At 51.2% G+C, this 14,646-nt stretch overlaps 1 protein-coding gene across 1 annotated transcript; it reads right to left on the bottom strand.

The window, feature by feature from the left end:
* Positions 1–9,097: 9,097 nt before the first annotated feature.
* Positions 9,098–10,133, bottom strand: ZNF488 (zinc finger protein 488). Its single transcript, XM_061196498.1, has one exon. The coding sequence runs from the start codon at positions 10,131–10,133 to the stop codon at positions 9,159–9,161; it is 975 nt and encodes a 324-aa protein (XP_061052481.1). The 3' UTR covers positions 9,098–9,158.
* Between the last annotated feature and the right edge of the window lie 4,513 nt (positions 10,134–14,646).

Below are 14,646 nucleotides of genomic sequence, written 5' to 3' on the forward strand. Positions count from 1 at the left end.
GCCAGGCACATGTGTCACTTTACATTTTTAAGGAAAGTATAAAGAAGCAGGTGAAATTAATTTTAATAGTATACTTTATTTAACCCACTATATTCACAGTAGTATCATTTCAATGAGTATTCAATATAAAAATTGTTATGAATGAGATGCTTTTGCACCAAGTCTTTGAGATCCGGTGTGTGTCCCGCGCTTATAGTACATCTCCATTGGCACAGGTCACGTGTCTAGCACACAGCAACCACCTGCAGCTGGTGGCTCCCATGTGGGACAGTGCAGGCCCAGAGGTCAGGAGCCCCACTCCCCCGCTACACTGTCCCTATTCTGTCCTCCCTGCACCTCCATCTTCCCCAGTAGTGTACCTCTCCCACTCTGCCCTGGGATCATTTCTGTCCCCGCCGTGCTGTGTAGTCCTGAGGGGTGGAGACCGTCCTACGCATCCTCGTCTCCTACTGCCCAGCACTTGGCATGGCACCTGACACAGGCAGTGGATACACAGTAAACACACATGCCTATCAAGCTGCAAAACTATGTTTTCCTCCAAGTGGCAGCCCTCAGACACATGAAGACAAGTTCAGTTTCACTTAGAACCCTCTCCTCCCTGCCCTAAACCCTCCCAATCCAATTCTACACAGCAAGTCTATCTTTCCTTCACGATCCTTCCATGACCTTGTTCTCCTGCTTCTGCCAGGGACCCAAAAGTGAGCTCTGGTGCCACGCAGAATCCCGCCATGCAGCGTTGCTACCAGAGGGGAGAGTGGCCCTGGGTGGTGGTCTGGGGACCTGCCCTGCTCGTCCAAGTGCAGCCTGTCACTGTGCCAGCTCTGGTGACCAAGCTGACTCCTAACAGGGTGAGAAGTTTGAGGCAGGCAGAGCCCAAGACCTCCCCCAGAGTTGGGCCAGCCCTGGGAGGAGACCTGGAGCCCAGGGGTAACCTGGGGGAATGAGAGGCCCCTGGCTTGTGCCCTGGGTCCATGCAACTCTGCTCTGCTAGAGTCACAGGGACCCAAAAATGAGAGACCTCTGAGGCTCTGCCCAATGTCATGGTGGGGCGAGGCCAGGAGGGCGGGGAGATCCCAGTGCACAATCCTTGCTCCCAGAGCTCCAGGCTCCAAGACTGCCGGGGTGAGGATGAAGTTCTGGTCCTGTCTGGCCTGGCCCTCTGGTGAGTCCAGGCTTCAGCTGCCAAAGGCGACTCCCCAGGGCACCAGGCACAGCCTGGACTTCATCAGCCCCCTCCCTAGACCTCAGAGATCTGGGGAATCTGGGCCACCACCATCCCTAGGGGTTTCTCCACCAGAACACCTCAAAACAACCCTGTCTAAACTGGAAAGCCCTGATGGAAGGCAAGATTTCTCTCCAGCTCCTTTTCCTCCTGCTAAATTCAAGTAAGATTCATGGCATGATCGAATTTTAGTAGTTATCATATATACTGTGATCTCACATTTTTCTTCATTAAACCTACTGCTATCCAGGCAAATGTGTGACCACATTACATGCTTACACTCTAGGACTCTCTCTCCTCCCTCTTTCTCTCTCTCACATACACCCACAAAGAGATACATACATATATATACATGCATATATATGTGTGTGTGTGTGTGTGTATATATAATATATATATATAATATACATATATATATAATATATATATATTATATATATACACAGCTATGTGATGATTACCTAAATCAAACAATGATTTCTTCTAGATGGTAGCATTTTGAGTGATATTTTAACTTTCTTATTTATACTTTCTCTTTTTCTTAAATCCTTATAATTAGCATATATCACTATTTTCAAATGCAGCCGTCATTATTCCAAAAATATAATAAATAAGATAAAATAAATTATATAACTGACTCACTATCTATACCTTAGTGATCATTAGTGCTTGTTCATTTTTTTATGGGTTTTCCTTTCACATCTTTTGGATTTCCTTGATTTGCACCACTGGTGTTCCTGCAGCTTAATTTGTTTAAGGTGTCCCACAGGCACTGTGGGGTCACAGATGGCAAATACCCTGGTGGGTCTTAAATAGGGGAAGGGGCGGAGCAGTTTAGGGTGGGTGACATACACAGATCTCTCTTCTGAGCTTCACACCACATGGACATCCATTATTACCATCTCCACCAGAGTCAGCTCCACCCAGAGCCTTAGACAGGATCAGTTATTCACTGGCGGTCACACATCTAGCACAGTGGATGTTTGCCCTCCTTTAGGCCACCAGCATTTGCACCCCCTTTGGATGTTCAGAGAATTGCTCCCCATATGAACCTGTGGGAAACAGACTTACTCAGAAGCAGAGAGGTGTTTAGGAGCTCAGGTTCCAGCTTGAGCCTGCCCAGATAGGAAGGCCAGCCCTGCCACTTCCAGACTGTGTGACTCTGGGCAACTTACTTCACATCTCTGTGCCTCAGTTTCCTCATCCATGAGATGTATGAGATAATAGCACTTTTGGGGCTGTGTAGATTGAATTATTAATCTAGTGCTTGGCCAATGTCAGCTGTAACCATTCCCCCACCATGAAACCAGATGTCCTGGACGCTCACTTTTCCAGCTCCCTGGCCGTGGGGTGTGGACATGTGGTCCTGCCTGGGCCAACCAGAGGCCCCTGTGCAGGACATTTTTTTTTTCTTTTTTGGAGCAAGTGACCCAGGGAAGCTTGGTAGCAGCAATGGCCAGATGTCCAGTGTGCAGGGCAGCATGGCCATGCCCCGACTTAGGGGCAGAAGCAACACCTTCCAGAGGTGGTTCCCCTGCCTGACCACAGCTGAGGTCCTGCTGAGTAGCTCCTTGCTTCTGCCTACCATTCAGCCTGGGCCCCCTGCTTGCCCACCCAACACTGGGTGCAGCCCTGGCTCCTCTCAAGATATCCTTTTCCGCTTCAACCAGCCACAGACTTTGCTTTCTTACAATGAACTGCACCGTCCATCCCCTCTGCCTTGTCTTGAGGTCCTGGCTCGGTACCTAAATCCCCACCACAGCCTCCTGCCCCATTTCTGTGTTCCGGCCTGTAGCCAGGGCCACTGCTCTGCCATGCAACTTTCTCCCATGTCCCCCTGCTTGAGGACCCCACTGATGTGCTGTGAGAGGGGCTGGACCAGGCCGCCACCCCCTTTCCCAAGATATCCCCAGCCACAGACAGGCTGGACCTTCACCATCAGGATCCTTGCTGGAGACTTGACCCAGCTCTCAGGCACCATGCTGGAGCACCATAGGGTAGGACCCCAGCTCTTCTCCCATCTCACTCACCCTCCTGCTTCCTGTGTGCCTCCATCTGCCAAACAGCCCAACACGAAGCAGACGGCCCCGTTTGTGTGTCAGTGAGGGTCATGGCCACCCACACAGCTTTAATGCAATGAAAGGATACAACTTGGAAAGAAAAAGGATACAGCCCGAATCACAGCTGTGGGCAAAGAAACCTGCCTCCAAGGTCCCCAGTGGAGAGCGCTCAACTCACACTTCCTGGTTTCTATAGGATTAGCTGCCTAAGGACCTCCTTGCTACCTTGCAGATCAGGGTGACTGGCAGTGAAAATAGCCTCCTAATCCAAGCAGCTTAGAATAGCAAGGGTATCAGAGGCTACTGGCTTCCTGTCTCTTGCTCCAGGAAAACATAAGATGACTGGGGAAGAAAAAGTTACATTTAAAGAACAAGAACGGCTACCCTCCTTCCAGAAGGCACTGTCTCCCCAACGCCCATTCAAAATCGCTTTCCAAAAATTCTTCTTTTCTAGGACGCGGCACGAATCAAAGCACATTGGAGAATAATTTGTTTTTAAAATAAAAGTTTTATTCTATGGATTTCATATCTTACTATATGATGTTTGGACCTCACACATGACTTCTACTACAAAAAACATAAACAAAATTATACATATAGGCAGGGCATGTAAAACCTCTTCTCTGAAGAGAACTGGCCTGCAGGGGAGGCATGCTGCCACCAGGGGGCGGCAGCACCTCCCAAGGAAAGAAAGGCTGGGAGGTTTACCTTAGGACAACGCCTGCTGACTTTCACCCCTCTATAGGGTCTCTCCCTGTGCCTAGAGGAACAGGGCAGTACTGTGAGGTTAGCAGGGCCAGGCCCACCACCCAGCTGGTTCAAAGGCTGGGAGCATAACAGAGTTAGGGGTCTCCAGCTGGTGGTTCCTGCCCCTCCCCACGCCACCACCACTAACGTGCTTCCTTAAGTCCATGCCATTTTGGCCATCAGTTTTTTAGAGACAATTCCACATATGGTCCTGATTTCTGGCCTCTCTTGAGAGCTGCACTTGGCCTGGCACTAAGGATCCTTCACCTAGGACACATGAGCTCCAGGTGTCAGGACGACCCTCACCTCCTCGTCCCTCCACACCCCCCAAGCCCAGTGGGCTACACACACTTTCATCAACATAATTATATAGTCTTTTGAGTAGAATCTGTGGTCTAAGATTCAGGAATTGGCCAGAAGTAGATATGGACCTAGGACCCTGGCCTTGTTAAGGTTTTACTTCTCTTCCAGATAAAAGCAGAAAGAAAAGCAAATCTTGATGAAAATTGAGAACTAAAATGGATCTGAATTCAGAATGTCTCATTTTAGCCTCATTAGCACATTTGGGGGACTTTTAGAAATCTTAATGGAATGGCTGGTGTTTGGGAGGTCACATATTGAGATATAATTTGCTATTTTTCCAGCCACTATAGGTATTTTCTCTTCCATTGTCCAAAAAGCAAGCCAAGACTTTCTGTTTATTGGCTCAGTGGCTCCTGTGTTACCTGCCTAATGATGGTAGTGCCAGAAAACCACCAGGGCTGAGATCCTGGGAGAAGATCCAGAGCACGTTGGAGGATAGAGGCAAAGACACCAACACAGCATGGGGACGCTGCTTGATGCCAAGAGAGGGTATTCTTAGGTGGGAGGTGCTGGGGAATGTTCTGTAAACTGGAGAGACAGGGGAGGGATTTTAAAAAGACAGACTGCCTGTCCTACCAGAATAGGATTATGGTAGAGAACAGATTAAATTAGATATAAAGAATTTAAGGAATGTGGTGATCCTTACGCCAGAATTGTCGAGTAAAATTCATACCTGCTGATGTGATGTTCTGTGGCAACATCATCTGCCAACTCTTAACTGGGATGGAAGGTGGCAGAGAGAGCGTGGGCAAAGTCATGATTAAAAGTGACTGATCTCCAGTCGATACAGGAGGGTAGGAGAGAAAAGGGACGAGACAGTCTTCAACTGCCATGGGGACTTTGGGAAGGCAGCCTGGTGACAAGTAGGAACTGCCACATTAATAAACTGTAAGTCATCACCTCCATGAGTCATCTTGGCGTCTGTCAATTTGAATGGCTACAAAGCAACTTGCATCTACATCAATTTTTACCAAAATGAACTCCACCTTAAAAAGTTGACTTGGGAGATGTTTTCTTGTGCTTCTTCATAAAATTAATTAACTTTAATTTTTTTTTCAAAATGTCTCTCTTGCTTATGAATGACGCGGTCACTATTAGTAATCATTCTGTTTGCAGCCATAGCCGAGGTTCCCAGAGGAGTGTGGGTGGGCCAGGGAAGACACACCAGTGTAGACATCTCAGGGGTCCTAGCCTTGACCTCACCACCTCTTGCCCTGCATCGCTTTGCACGTCAGCTCACCGTGGGCCTCAATGCTCACTGCTATAAAGTCAGGGGATGGGCTAGAAAGGTAGAATCCCTTTCAATTCTAAATTTCTATTGTTTTAGTATAGTGCACTTATGCCTGTCAAACTGATTTCAAAGAAATTATAGAGCAATCCAACAAGTCAGAGGAGAACAGCTGTGCATCCATTTTAACAGATGTCGAAACCCTTGTGTGAAGCTGGTTTGTCAGGAATGAGGCCAGAACCAGGCATCTCGTTCATTGTTCCCACAAAGGTCTGTCGAATGCCTGCTATTTGCCTACATTGTTCTAGCTGCTGGGGATACAGCAGTGAACAAAACAGCAAAAATCCCTTATGGTACTTACATTCTAGTGATGGGAAATACAAGAAACAAGACAAATCAGTAAAAAGAGTAAGCAAAACAGTGAAAAGTGCTCAAGAGAAGGGCAATAGAAAATGTTGGGGAGGGGAGGAAGGGTGCAAGTTCAAACTGTAGACAGGGAGTCAATGCCTGTCTTAAGTCCCAGTTTTTTCATCGTCCACAATGCCACACAACCTGGCTGGGCTGAGCAGACGCACGGCAGGCTGGGAAGGATGTGAGCACAAGTGGGGCAGCCTTGGGTCTTATTCTTGTACTGCTTCTCCAGAACCCATGGTCTTAGGAAAGTCAGCTGACCTCTTGGAGTTCAGTTTCTTCCGTAGTAAAATGGGAATTAAGTATCTACCTCCTGTGGGACTTCTCTGGTGGCGCAGTGGTTGGGAGTCCGCCTGCCAATGCAGGGGACATGGGTTCAAGCCCTGGTCTGGGAAGATCCCACATGCCGCGGAGCAACTAAGCCCGTGCGCCACAACTACTGAGCCTGCGCTCTAGAGCCCACGTGCTGCAACTACTGAGCCCATGTGCCACAACTGCTGAAGCCTGTGTGCATCTAGAGCCCGTGCTCCGCAACAAGAGAAGCCACCACAATGAGAAGCCCGCGCACTGCAACAAAGGGTAGCCCCCGCTCACCGCAACTAGAGAAAGCCCACGCACAGCAACGAAGACCCAACACAGCCAAAAATTTTAAATTAATTAATTAATTAATTAATTTAAAAAAGTATCTACCTCCTGGGCATGTCATGTGGATTAAATGGCATAACGTACATCAGTGCACGGTGTGGAGTCTCAGATTCCAACCCCATGAGGTGCCCTCTCCTGCCCCACATGGGACGGCAGGAGACGGAGGCTCCCCAAAGCTTCAGCCCCCTTCTGGGCACAGCCTCCCGGTGGGCAAATTGTAGCCCCACGCAGCTCCCAAAGGGGCCCGGCCGGCAGGGCTCCTCACCTCCTTCAGGGAGGGTGGGGCCTCCAAGCCTCCCTGTAGAAATGGGGGTCCTTCCTTGGTGCCTCTGGGGAGCACTGCTGCTTCCTTCCAGATGCAGAGGAAAAGGCTCAGGGGGTCCATCTCCTCTCCTCCAGCCCACTTTTCCTGCTGCAGCCAGAGGCCCCCTGGAAGGGTTTCTTGGAGCCGGCCCTCCAGGGCCCTGGTCCGAACTCCTTTCCTTCGATGCCTTCCTATGTCTCCATCTCAGAGGCCCACCTCCCCACTAAGTCTGCCCCACCTGTGCCTTGGAGCAGCCTCAGACACTACAGCTCAGGACCGCCTTCCCCCCAGCACTGCCCTCCCTGTCTGAATCACCAGCTCCTGCTGGACTCTGAGGCTCAGCTCACATCCCCACCCCTCAGGAGGCCTCCAGGGGTACCCTCCTCCCCTACCCACAGGTCTGACTTGGGCATGCCCCCCGACATGCCCAGCACCCCGGCACAGGCCTCTGTTCTGCATCTGTCACACTGCACCTAATTATCTCACACCCTGAACAAGGACTATGTTCGACTCACACAGTGGGTCGAACTCACTGTGCCCCCAGAAGGGCCTGGCACACAATCTGGCACAGCACGGGTGCCCAGGGAGGCCAAGAAATGAACGAATATACCACTGGCTGTGGAGAATGGGTGGGAGGTGGGGGGAGTGGGAGAGAGAGGGACAGGTGGGGGCTGGGCCAGGGGGGACATGCAGCTGCCTCGGGCAAGGTGGGAGCCTGCCGTGGAGACGGAGAGGGGAGGCGGAGTCTACGGGTGTTTGGATGGCTGGCTCGCTGCTGGCTGAGACCCCCACCAGCTCCTTCCCACCCGCAAGCCTGAGCTCTGTGACCGAGGCCCCAGTGGAGGGGTTGGAAATTGCAGGTCAAATGAACAAATCTTGAAAGTGAGGTGGAAACCACTCAAAAGAACTGCACTGCCTTGAAAGAAATTCCAACAAAGGGCTTTCACACAGACTGGCTTGTGTTACAGCAGAGTTTATGACCTGAGGTTTGCATTGTTAGGAATAAGGACAAATGTGGATAAACAGCATAGGTACTGAAACTCAACATGCATCAGATAATAAACAGAACCCAGGACTCTCCCAGTCTTCACAATGTCTCAAGCCTTAAGGTTTTGTGCATGCTCACCTCCTGAGAGTTAAGGGGGTGTGTGCGTGTATGTGTGCATGTATGCGTTGTTTCATTTTCCCATTTTCACGTATTCAGAATGTGAAGAACCAGGGACCAGGTGTTGGTTGAATTATTGGTCCCAATTCCTCCGGCCCCTGTAGGATTATACACTCACTCATGACTTCCCCGTTGGCCATATGCACACCTCACCCCTTAACTTTGGGCTTGGCCATCTACTTGTATTGGCCAAGGGGACATTAGTGGAAGCGAGCCAAGCAGAGGCTTCAGTTGTGCTTGGGTATTTGGACTTGTCCTACTGTGCTCTTGGCGTAACCATGAGAGAAGCACGACTGGGTAGCCCAACAGTCCTGAGAGAAAAAGCAACCTTGGAGCCAAGATCAGCCAAGCCCAGCTCAACCCCAGCCAACCCACAGGCCCATGACTGAGAAACAGGGGCTCTGCATTGTTTGCCACTGAAATTTTGTCACTTAACGATAGTTGACTAATCTGGATCATGCTAATAGTACTGTTTACTCTGTGATGACACTGCCGGGCACATGCTGGCCATTTCCCACACGTCTTCCCATACAATCCTGACAACATCCCTCAGACACAAGTGTCACCATCTCCATTTTGCAGAGAAGAATGCCAGGACTCAGATACTTAGAGCAATTTGCCCAGGCTCAGGGCCAGTATGTGAAAGGGCCAAGATCCCAATCCAGGTCTGTCTGCCTCCAAAGCCCATGCTGGGTGCCAGACTTGCTTCCACATGGAGCAAGAGTTACGGTGACGGGAGCAGAGCCCTCACTCTTGAAAATGTCAGAAACACTTGATGCCTATTCGTCACCATACCCTGCCATTAGCAAAGCGCATCATTTCACGACTTTACTTCCTTTAAAGCACGTCCTGGTGGCGGGTTGACTTTTTCCAATTTTGACTGAGCTGTTCATCCTCAAATGCCCAAGGAGACGGCCCTGCGGGCAACTGTGACCAGTCTTTTAGGAGGAAGGCCCCGTGAGCCATCTCAGCCTCATGACCAAGTGCTGGACGCCCTTGTTCCAAACCACCTGTTAACTGTGAGAAGTCATGTGCCGGGAGAGATGGTGGCGCTCGCGAAAGTACTCGTGGCAAACGGGGCACGTGAGGGCCTCTTCTCTCAGCCTCTTAGAATGCAGGTCGGGCCCCACGTGCTCCTTTTTGTGGTGGGACCGCATGTGGAAGACCAGGTCGGAGGTCAGGCGGAAGGAGAGGTTGCACTTGGCGCACCAGTTCTGGGTGGACAGGCCCAGGGAGGTGAGCGTGGGGGGCAGCAGGGCCCAAGAGGCGGTGGAGGAGCACGACAGAGGTGTGGGTATCTGGGCCGTGGCATGCTTGAGCCACAGCATGGGGTCACCCAGGAAAGTGCCGCAGAGAGGAGCATTTGGTGGCACCATTTGCAGGTTCCAGAAATTACCCACCAAAAGCTTGGAGTTGGAAAGTCGACCCCAGCAAGTGACATCTACTGTGTTGATGAGTCCCAGCAGCTCCCCCAGAGCGTCTACAGGTCCACCTGCCTGGAAGACGGAGGCTGGCCCCAGTCTCCCTGCTGGACTCCCAGTTGGCTTGCTGAAGGCACTTTTCTGCTCCCCGCGGGCTCCACTGGGCCACACTGAGAAGCAGGTGATGCTAGCCGGGTCCCTGGGGATGTCCAGGGTCAGCTGCTGGGGGCCAGACTGGCCTGCAGGGCCACTGTGCACCCTCTCCTGGGCCTGCCTGCCCCCAAGCCTCTTCTTGAGCCGAGGCACCTCCATGAAGGCGCTCTGCCTCTGTTCCCAGCAAGCCTTCCGGGGCATCAGCTTTCCCAGCCTGAGCTTGCCCGGGGCTGCTGACAGCGCCATCTCAGCACAGGCCTCATCCCGGCCACCGTTGCCCGGGGCAGCCTCAGAGCCCAGGCAGTTTGTTTTCTCCAGCAGCACTGGCTTGCGGTCCCAGCCCTGTTCGGGTTCACTAAGCCGCCATCTGTTTTCAGCTGAAGGGCTCCGCAGAGCTCCCTTCCCGGCAGCCATGGGGACCGCAGGGCCCGGGCCAGCTGAGCAAGGTGGATGCTCCAACAGCTGTCAGTCTCCGAAGCTTCTGGGCCCGGGGAGGGGCCGTGAGACGGAAGGGCTCCCCTGGTGCTTGGGTCGGCACACTTGGACCACAGGGCTCTGCAGAGAGAGGAAGCAAAAGGCAGTGAGAAGTGCGCTCTCCACTCAGGGACGTACAGGAGCACGCAGGTTGTAGGAACTTACAGAAAGCCTTCTCTCACCTGGGACCTTGGTGTCTCAGGGCAAGTGCTGAGAGCAGCATGAACTTGGGGCAGACAAGTGTCCATGTGAGCCCAGGCTCTGCCAGTCCTCAGCTGTGTGATGTTAGACAAGCAGCCCTTCTAATTAATCTTCTTGGCTAACTTGGCAAGAGATAGTTTTTGTCCTTTGCATCCAAAGAACCCTGACTACTACAGACGCAGCAACTCACCCTGACTCAGAGCACAATGCTTTCACCTCCAGGACGCCATCGGAGGGAAGGACCACAGCACACAATGCTCCCACCCAGAGGCCAGGCTCAGTACTGCCCCCCATCTGTCAACCTCCAGACAGCAGCTGCTATCTTCTAACAGCGACACAAGGTTTCTACCAGTCAGTCTGACTTGGTTGACAACTCTAATATGTTTGCACCCTGATTTAAAGCAGTTTTTGTTCCTTGCTGCTCAGTATGCTAATTTTTCTCCCAAATCATCAGAAATGCCAAGACCCTACAATCACTTGGAGACGGGAGCTGGTGCAGCACAGGTGACCAGAGGGTAAAAGCTGGACAGTAACATCCAGACATGGCCGGTTGGGTCTGGAGCTGTTCCTGGTCCCTGCTCCCACACCTGGGGGCAGCCATCTCTCCACCAGGCCCTGCCCCTGCACCAAGTGTGGGTCTCCCTCTCCACTCTCCTGATGTGACCACAACTGTTCTTCACACATTCATCCACTTGCTTCTCCTCGGCTCACCCATCAACTGTCAAATGTGCCAGTTGTGCCAACCTGCTGGGCATCACCTGGGGAACCAGCCTCGGCTTTGCCCTCGAGGTGCTCATGGCTGCAGGGGAGACACACAATGGCCATAAGTGAGGGTGGTACCCAGGAGGAAAGGGAGCCATCAGCCCTGCTAGGGAGACATTCATCCCTGCCCTTCCCTGATCTGCTCCACCAGCAAGTTCTTGAAGCTTGCAAACCCATCTTCAAGCGCCCCCTCAACTTGTGAGAGGTTTGCAGGACCACCCTCAGCTGAGTGTTCTGAGTTTTCATCATTAAGAAATATGTCTCCTGAGACCAGGAGGACCGTGAGGAGGGGACAGCTCCGCTCCTTCCTCACAGGAACATCACTTGAGTTCAACTTAGCTCCTTCCTCTTGCCCTGCCTCCTGCCCCACCTGTAAAAGGAAGCACAGGTGCCTGCCCTCCTTCTCACTATCTTGGCAACAGGAGTCTGTGACACATATTTTGCATATGTCACCTCCTTCCATCTTCAACACACCTGGAGGGTCATCACCCTCTTTCACAGATGAGGAGGACCCAAGTCCTGCAATACTAAGCATCCTGCCCCATGTCTCCCACAAGAATGAGGCACAGCTGGGATTGAAACCCAAGTGTGTGTCCCCAAGCCTGCTTCGGTTGCACTGGCCATGTTGCCCTCCCAGAGCCCCCAGAGGTGAACACCAAGTCAACCATGTGACCCAAACACCAAATGAGGGCATGTTGAGGGTTTAGGTCTCCTTTTCCTGCCTTCTCTCCAACTTCTCCCAAGCTTTTACTCCATCAAAAAGTCAAATTCTTTGTCTAACCTCTGAGCTTTAAACAGCTCCTGAGGAAACACATGCCAGCCCTACCTTTCAGTCCATTCCTGTGTGAGCCTGGTCTCGAGCTTTGTCAACCTGAAAGGACTTACAAGACTGGCCACCAGGGAGAGCTCAGCCTCTCCTAACATCCTTTCCAAACTGAGTCCTCAAAGGGGATGTCACTGGCATCAGAGATTAGTGCCCACCAATGTTCCTTGAAGAGGAAGAGGCAGTCACATCACTCCACCAGCTGACCCTGAGATGTCCTTTCCACCTCTCTCAGCCTCAAATTCCCATCACCTGGGATTGGGCTTAATTATCTCCACAGTCCTTTCCAGATCTACCAGTGTATGACTCCAACTGGGATGAAGCCACTTCTCCCCCTTTGTCAAAGAATAACTGGTCTGCTTGAAGCCCTGATGCTGAGCTTCCGTGAGCTCACAAAGACACACACACACCCAGGCACACTCATACCCTCACATACACACACACTTTCACAACACATACACACTCACAATCTCATATACACACACTCATATACACATACACTCACATACATACAGTCACATACATTCACATACACTCAAACACATACACATACTATCACACACTCAAATGCACATACACCGTCACACAAACTCCCCCTTTCTCTCGCTCTCTCGCTCTCTGTCTCTCACTGTTCTCCAGATGACAGTTTAGAACCACCTGATGTATCCCACGCCTGGGCAGGAGGCTGCCCTGCTGACCCTGGTCCGGCTGCACCCCTGCATCCCTCTGCACACAGCCCTGCTGCATTACCCTCACAGCTTAGGCAATCTTGTCCAACCACAGCCCTGTAGACCCCATTGACAGAACCGTCCAGAGTGCCCTGAGCCACAGATGGGACAACCTTCTCAGCGGTAAAATTTGGAACATGTGGTCTTACTTCAGGATGGAATGTTTGCTAACAGGATGCTTCATGATATAAATATGCAACTCACCATTTATTGACTATGTAAGTGTCTACATGCCAGAGATGCCAAGAGCTTAACACACCTTATTTCATGGAGTTTTCACAACAACCACGTGAGGAAATTTGCAGGTCTCAACCCAAATGTGTTCATCTCCAACCTGCAAGTGCCATATTGCTAAACTCTGTGCTGCTCCAGCTTATTGCAGATCTGGCCAACTGCTGAATCCACCCAAAATCGCTTCTGTCAGTGCTATCATCCAAATCTTAATAATGATAACAAGAACAAGGAGGAGGAGGAAGAAAAGGAGGAGACCAAGGTACTGAACTGACAGGGGACCTTAGCATGCTGCCCACCCTCCCTGAGGGTCACCACTCTCATATGCACCAGCACTGCTGGGTAAGATCACTCAGGCAAATGCAAAGAATGTCCTACCAAACTCCATCTGGGGCCCCATCTAACCTCAGTCCACTCCATCTGCGACCATCACCAGATGGAAGTCTTTCAAGTGGAAAATGATGTGAGTCTGCCGTGGCTTGTTCCTGGGGAGCCCTGCCAGCTCCTAATGCTCACCTCCTCTTGTCGAGAGATCGCAGGCTCTTTCCCAGGGTCAACATCAGACTTTGAGCCTCATTCAGCTCCAGGCTACATGCACCTCTGCCATGGTCCTCAACTCCTCTCAGGTGACCTCTGCAGATGTGTGAGGTCATCTCTGGGTCACTCCTGGCCCTGGACAGTGAGTTCTGGGTCAGGAGACCACATGCACAGCTGCTCAGGGCTGCCTCTGTCCCCCTTTCCTACATGGACCTACCAACGCCCTTTGCAACTGGAGGCTGGTTCTCTGTCCAGACAATCGCTGGGCAAAGCAGAGCTTCTCCCTCCTCTTTCTCCCTCCACAGACACCAACGGTTCTGGCAGCGAGTGGATCTATGCAGCCCTTGTGCTTTTGCTCCCATCCAGTATTAAAAGACATTTTCTGTCCTCCACTCCCTTCAATAGCCTCAGTTCATTCTGGGCTCTCACCCCCTGACACTATTTACTCATCCTTGTCGCTCTATTGTGTGTGTCCTGAGAAGGGACTCTTCTTGTCTTCCTTGGTTCTTTCAGTCTGAGCTCAGCAAGACAACCCTCTGAGTCACACAGACATCCTTCAGTACCACCCATGGTCTTCCTATTGAAAGAACCTGATTTCAATTCCAGGCTCTGAACCTTTTCCCAGCCCTTAGATGATCTTGGCAACCTTCTAAAACTGAGCTCCCCAAGTCAACAGGGTGTCTGACCATGTCCAATCTTCCCTATCAATGGGGATACTTCTTCCTTGGGGTTCAGTCCTCCTGGGCTACCAACCATGATTCTGCTGACCAAAACATGAAGTTCTCTGAGAAATGACACCTCACCCACCTCATAGCATAAAAGCACTTGTTTCTCTGTTTATTATCTATTCCTAGGTAATAGGAATCGTTCCTTCATCTGTGAAGCACTGGCCACATTCTACCTTTCTGTTCATGTTCTAACCAGGCCGTCCCAGGAACCTTTCAGCCTCACATCCACATAGAGGTTAAGTGTGTGGGTTCTAGGGTCAGAATGCCTGGATCAAATATAGCTCTGCTCTTACCAATCACATGACCTTGGGCAAGGTGCTGATCTTCTCCCTGCCTCTGTTTTCTCATCATGGATCACCTTGGTGCCCACTTCATCAGGTGGTTGTGAAGATTAAACGGATTAACGTGTCTAGAGTGCTGAAGAGCCTGGCTCAATAAATGTT

Source organism: Eubalaena glacialis, chromosome 1, assembly GCF_028564815.1.
Source record: "Eubalaena glacialis isolate mEubGla1 chromosome 1, mEubGla1.1.hap2.+ XY, whole genome shotgun sequence".
NCBI lineage: Eukaryota > Metazoa > Chordata > Mammalia > Artiodactyla > Balaenidae > Eubalaena > Eubalaena glacialis.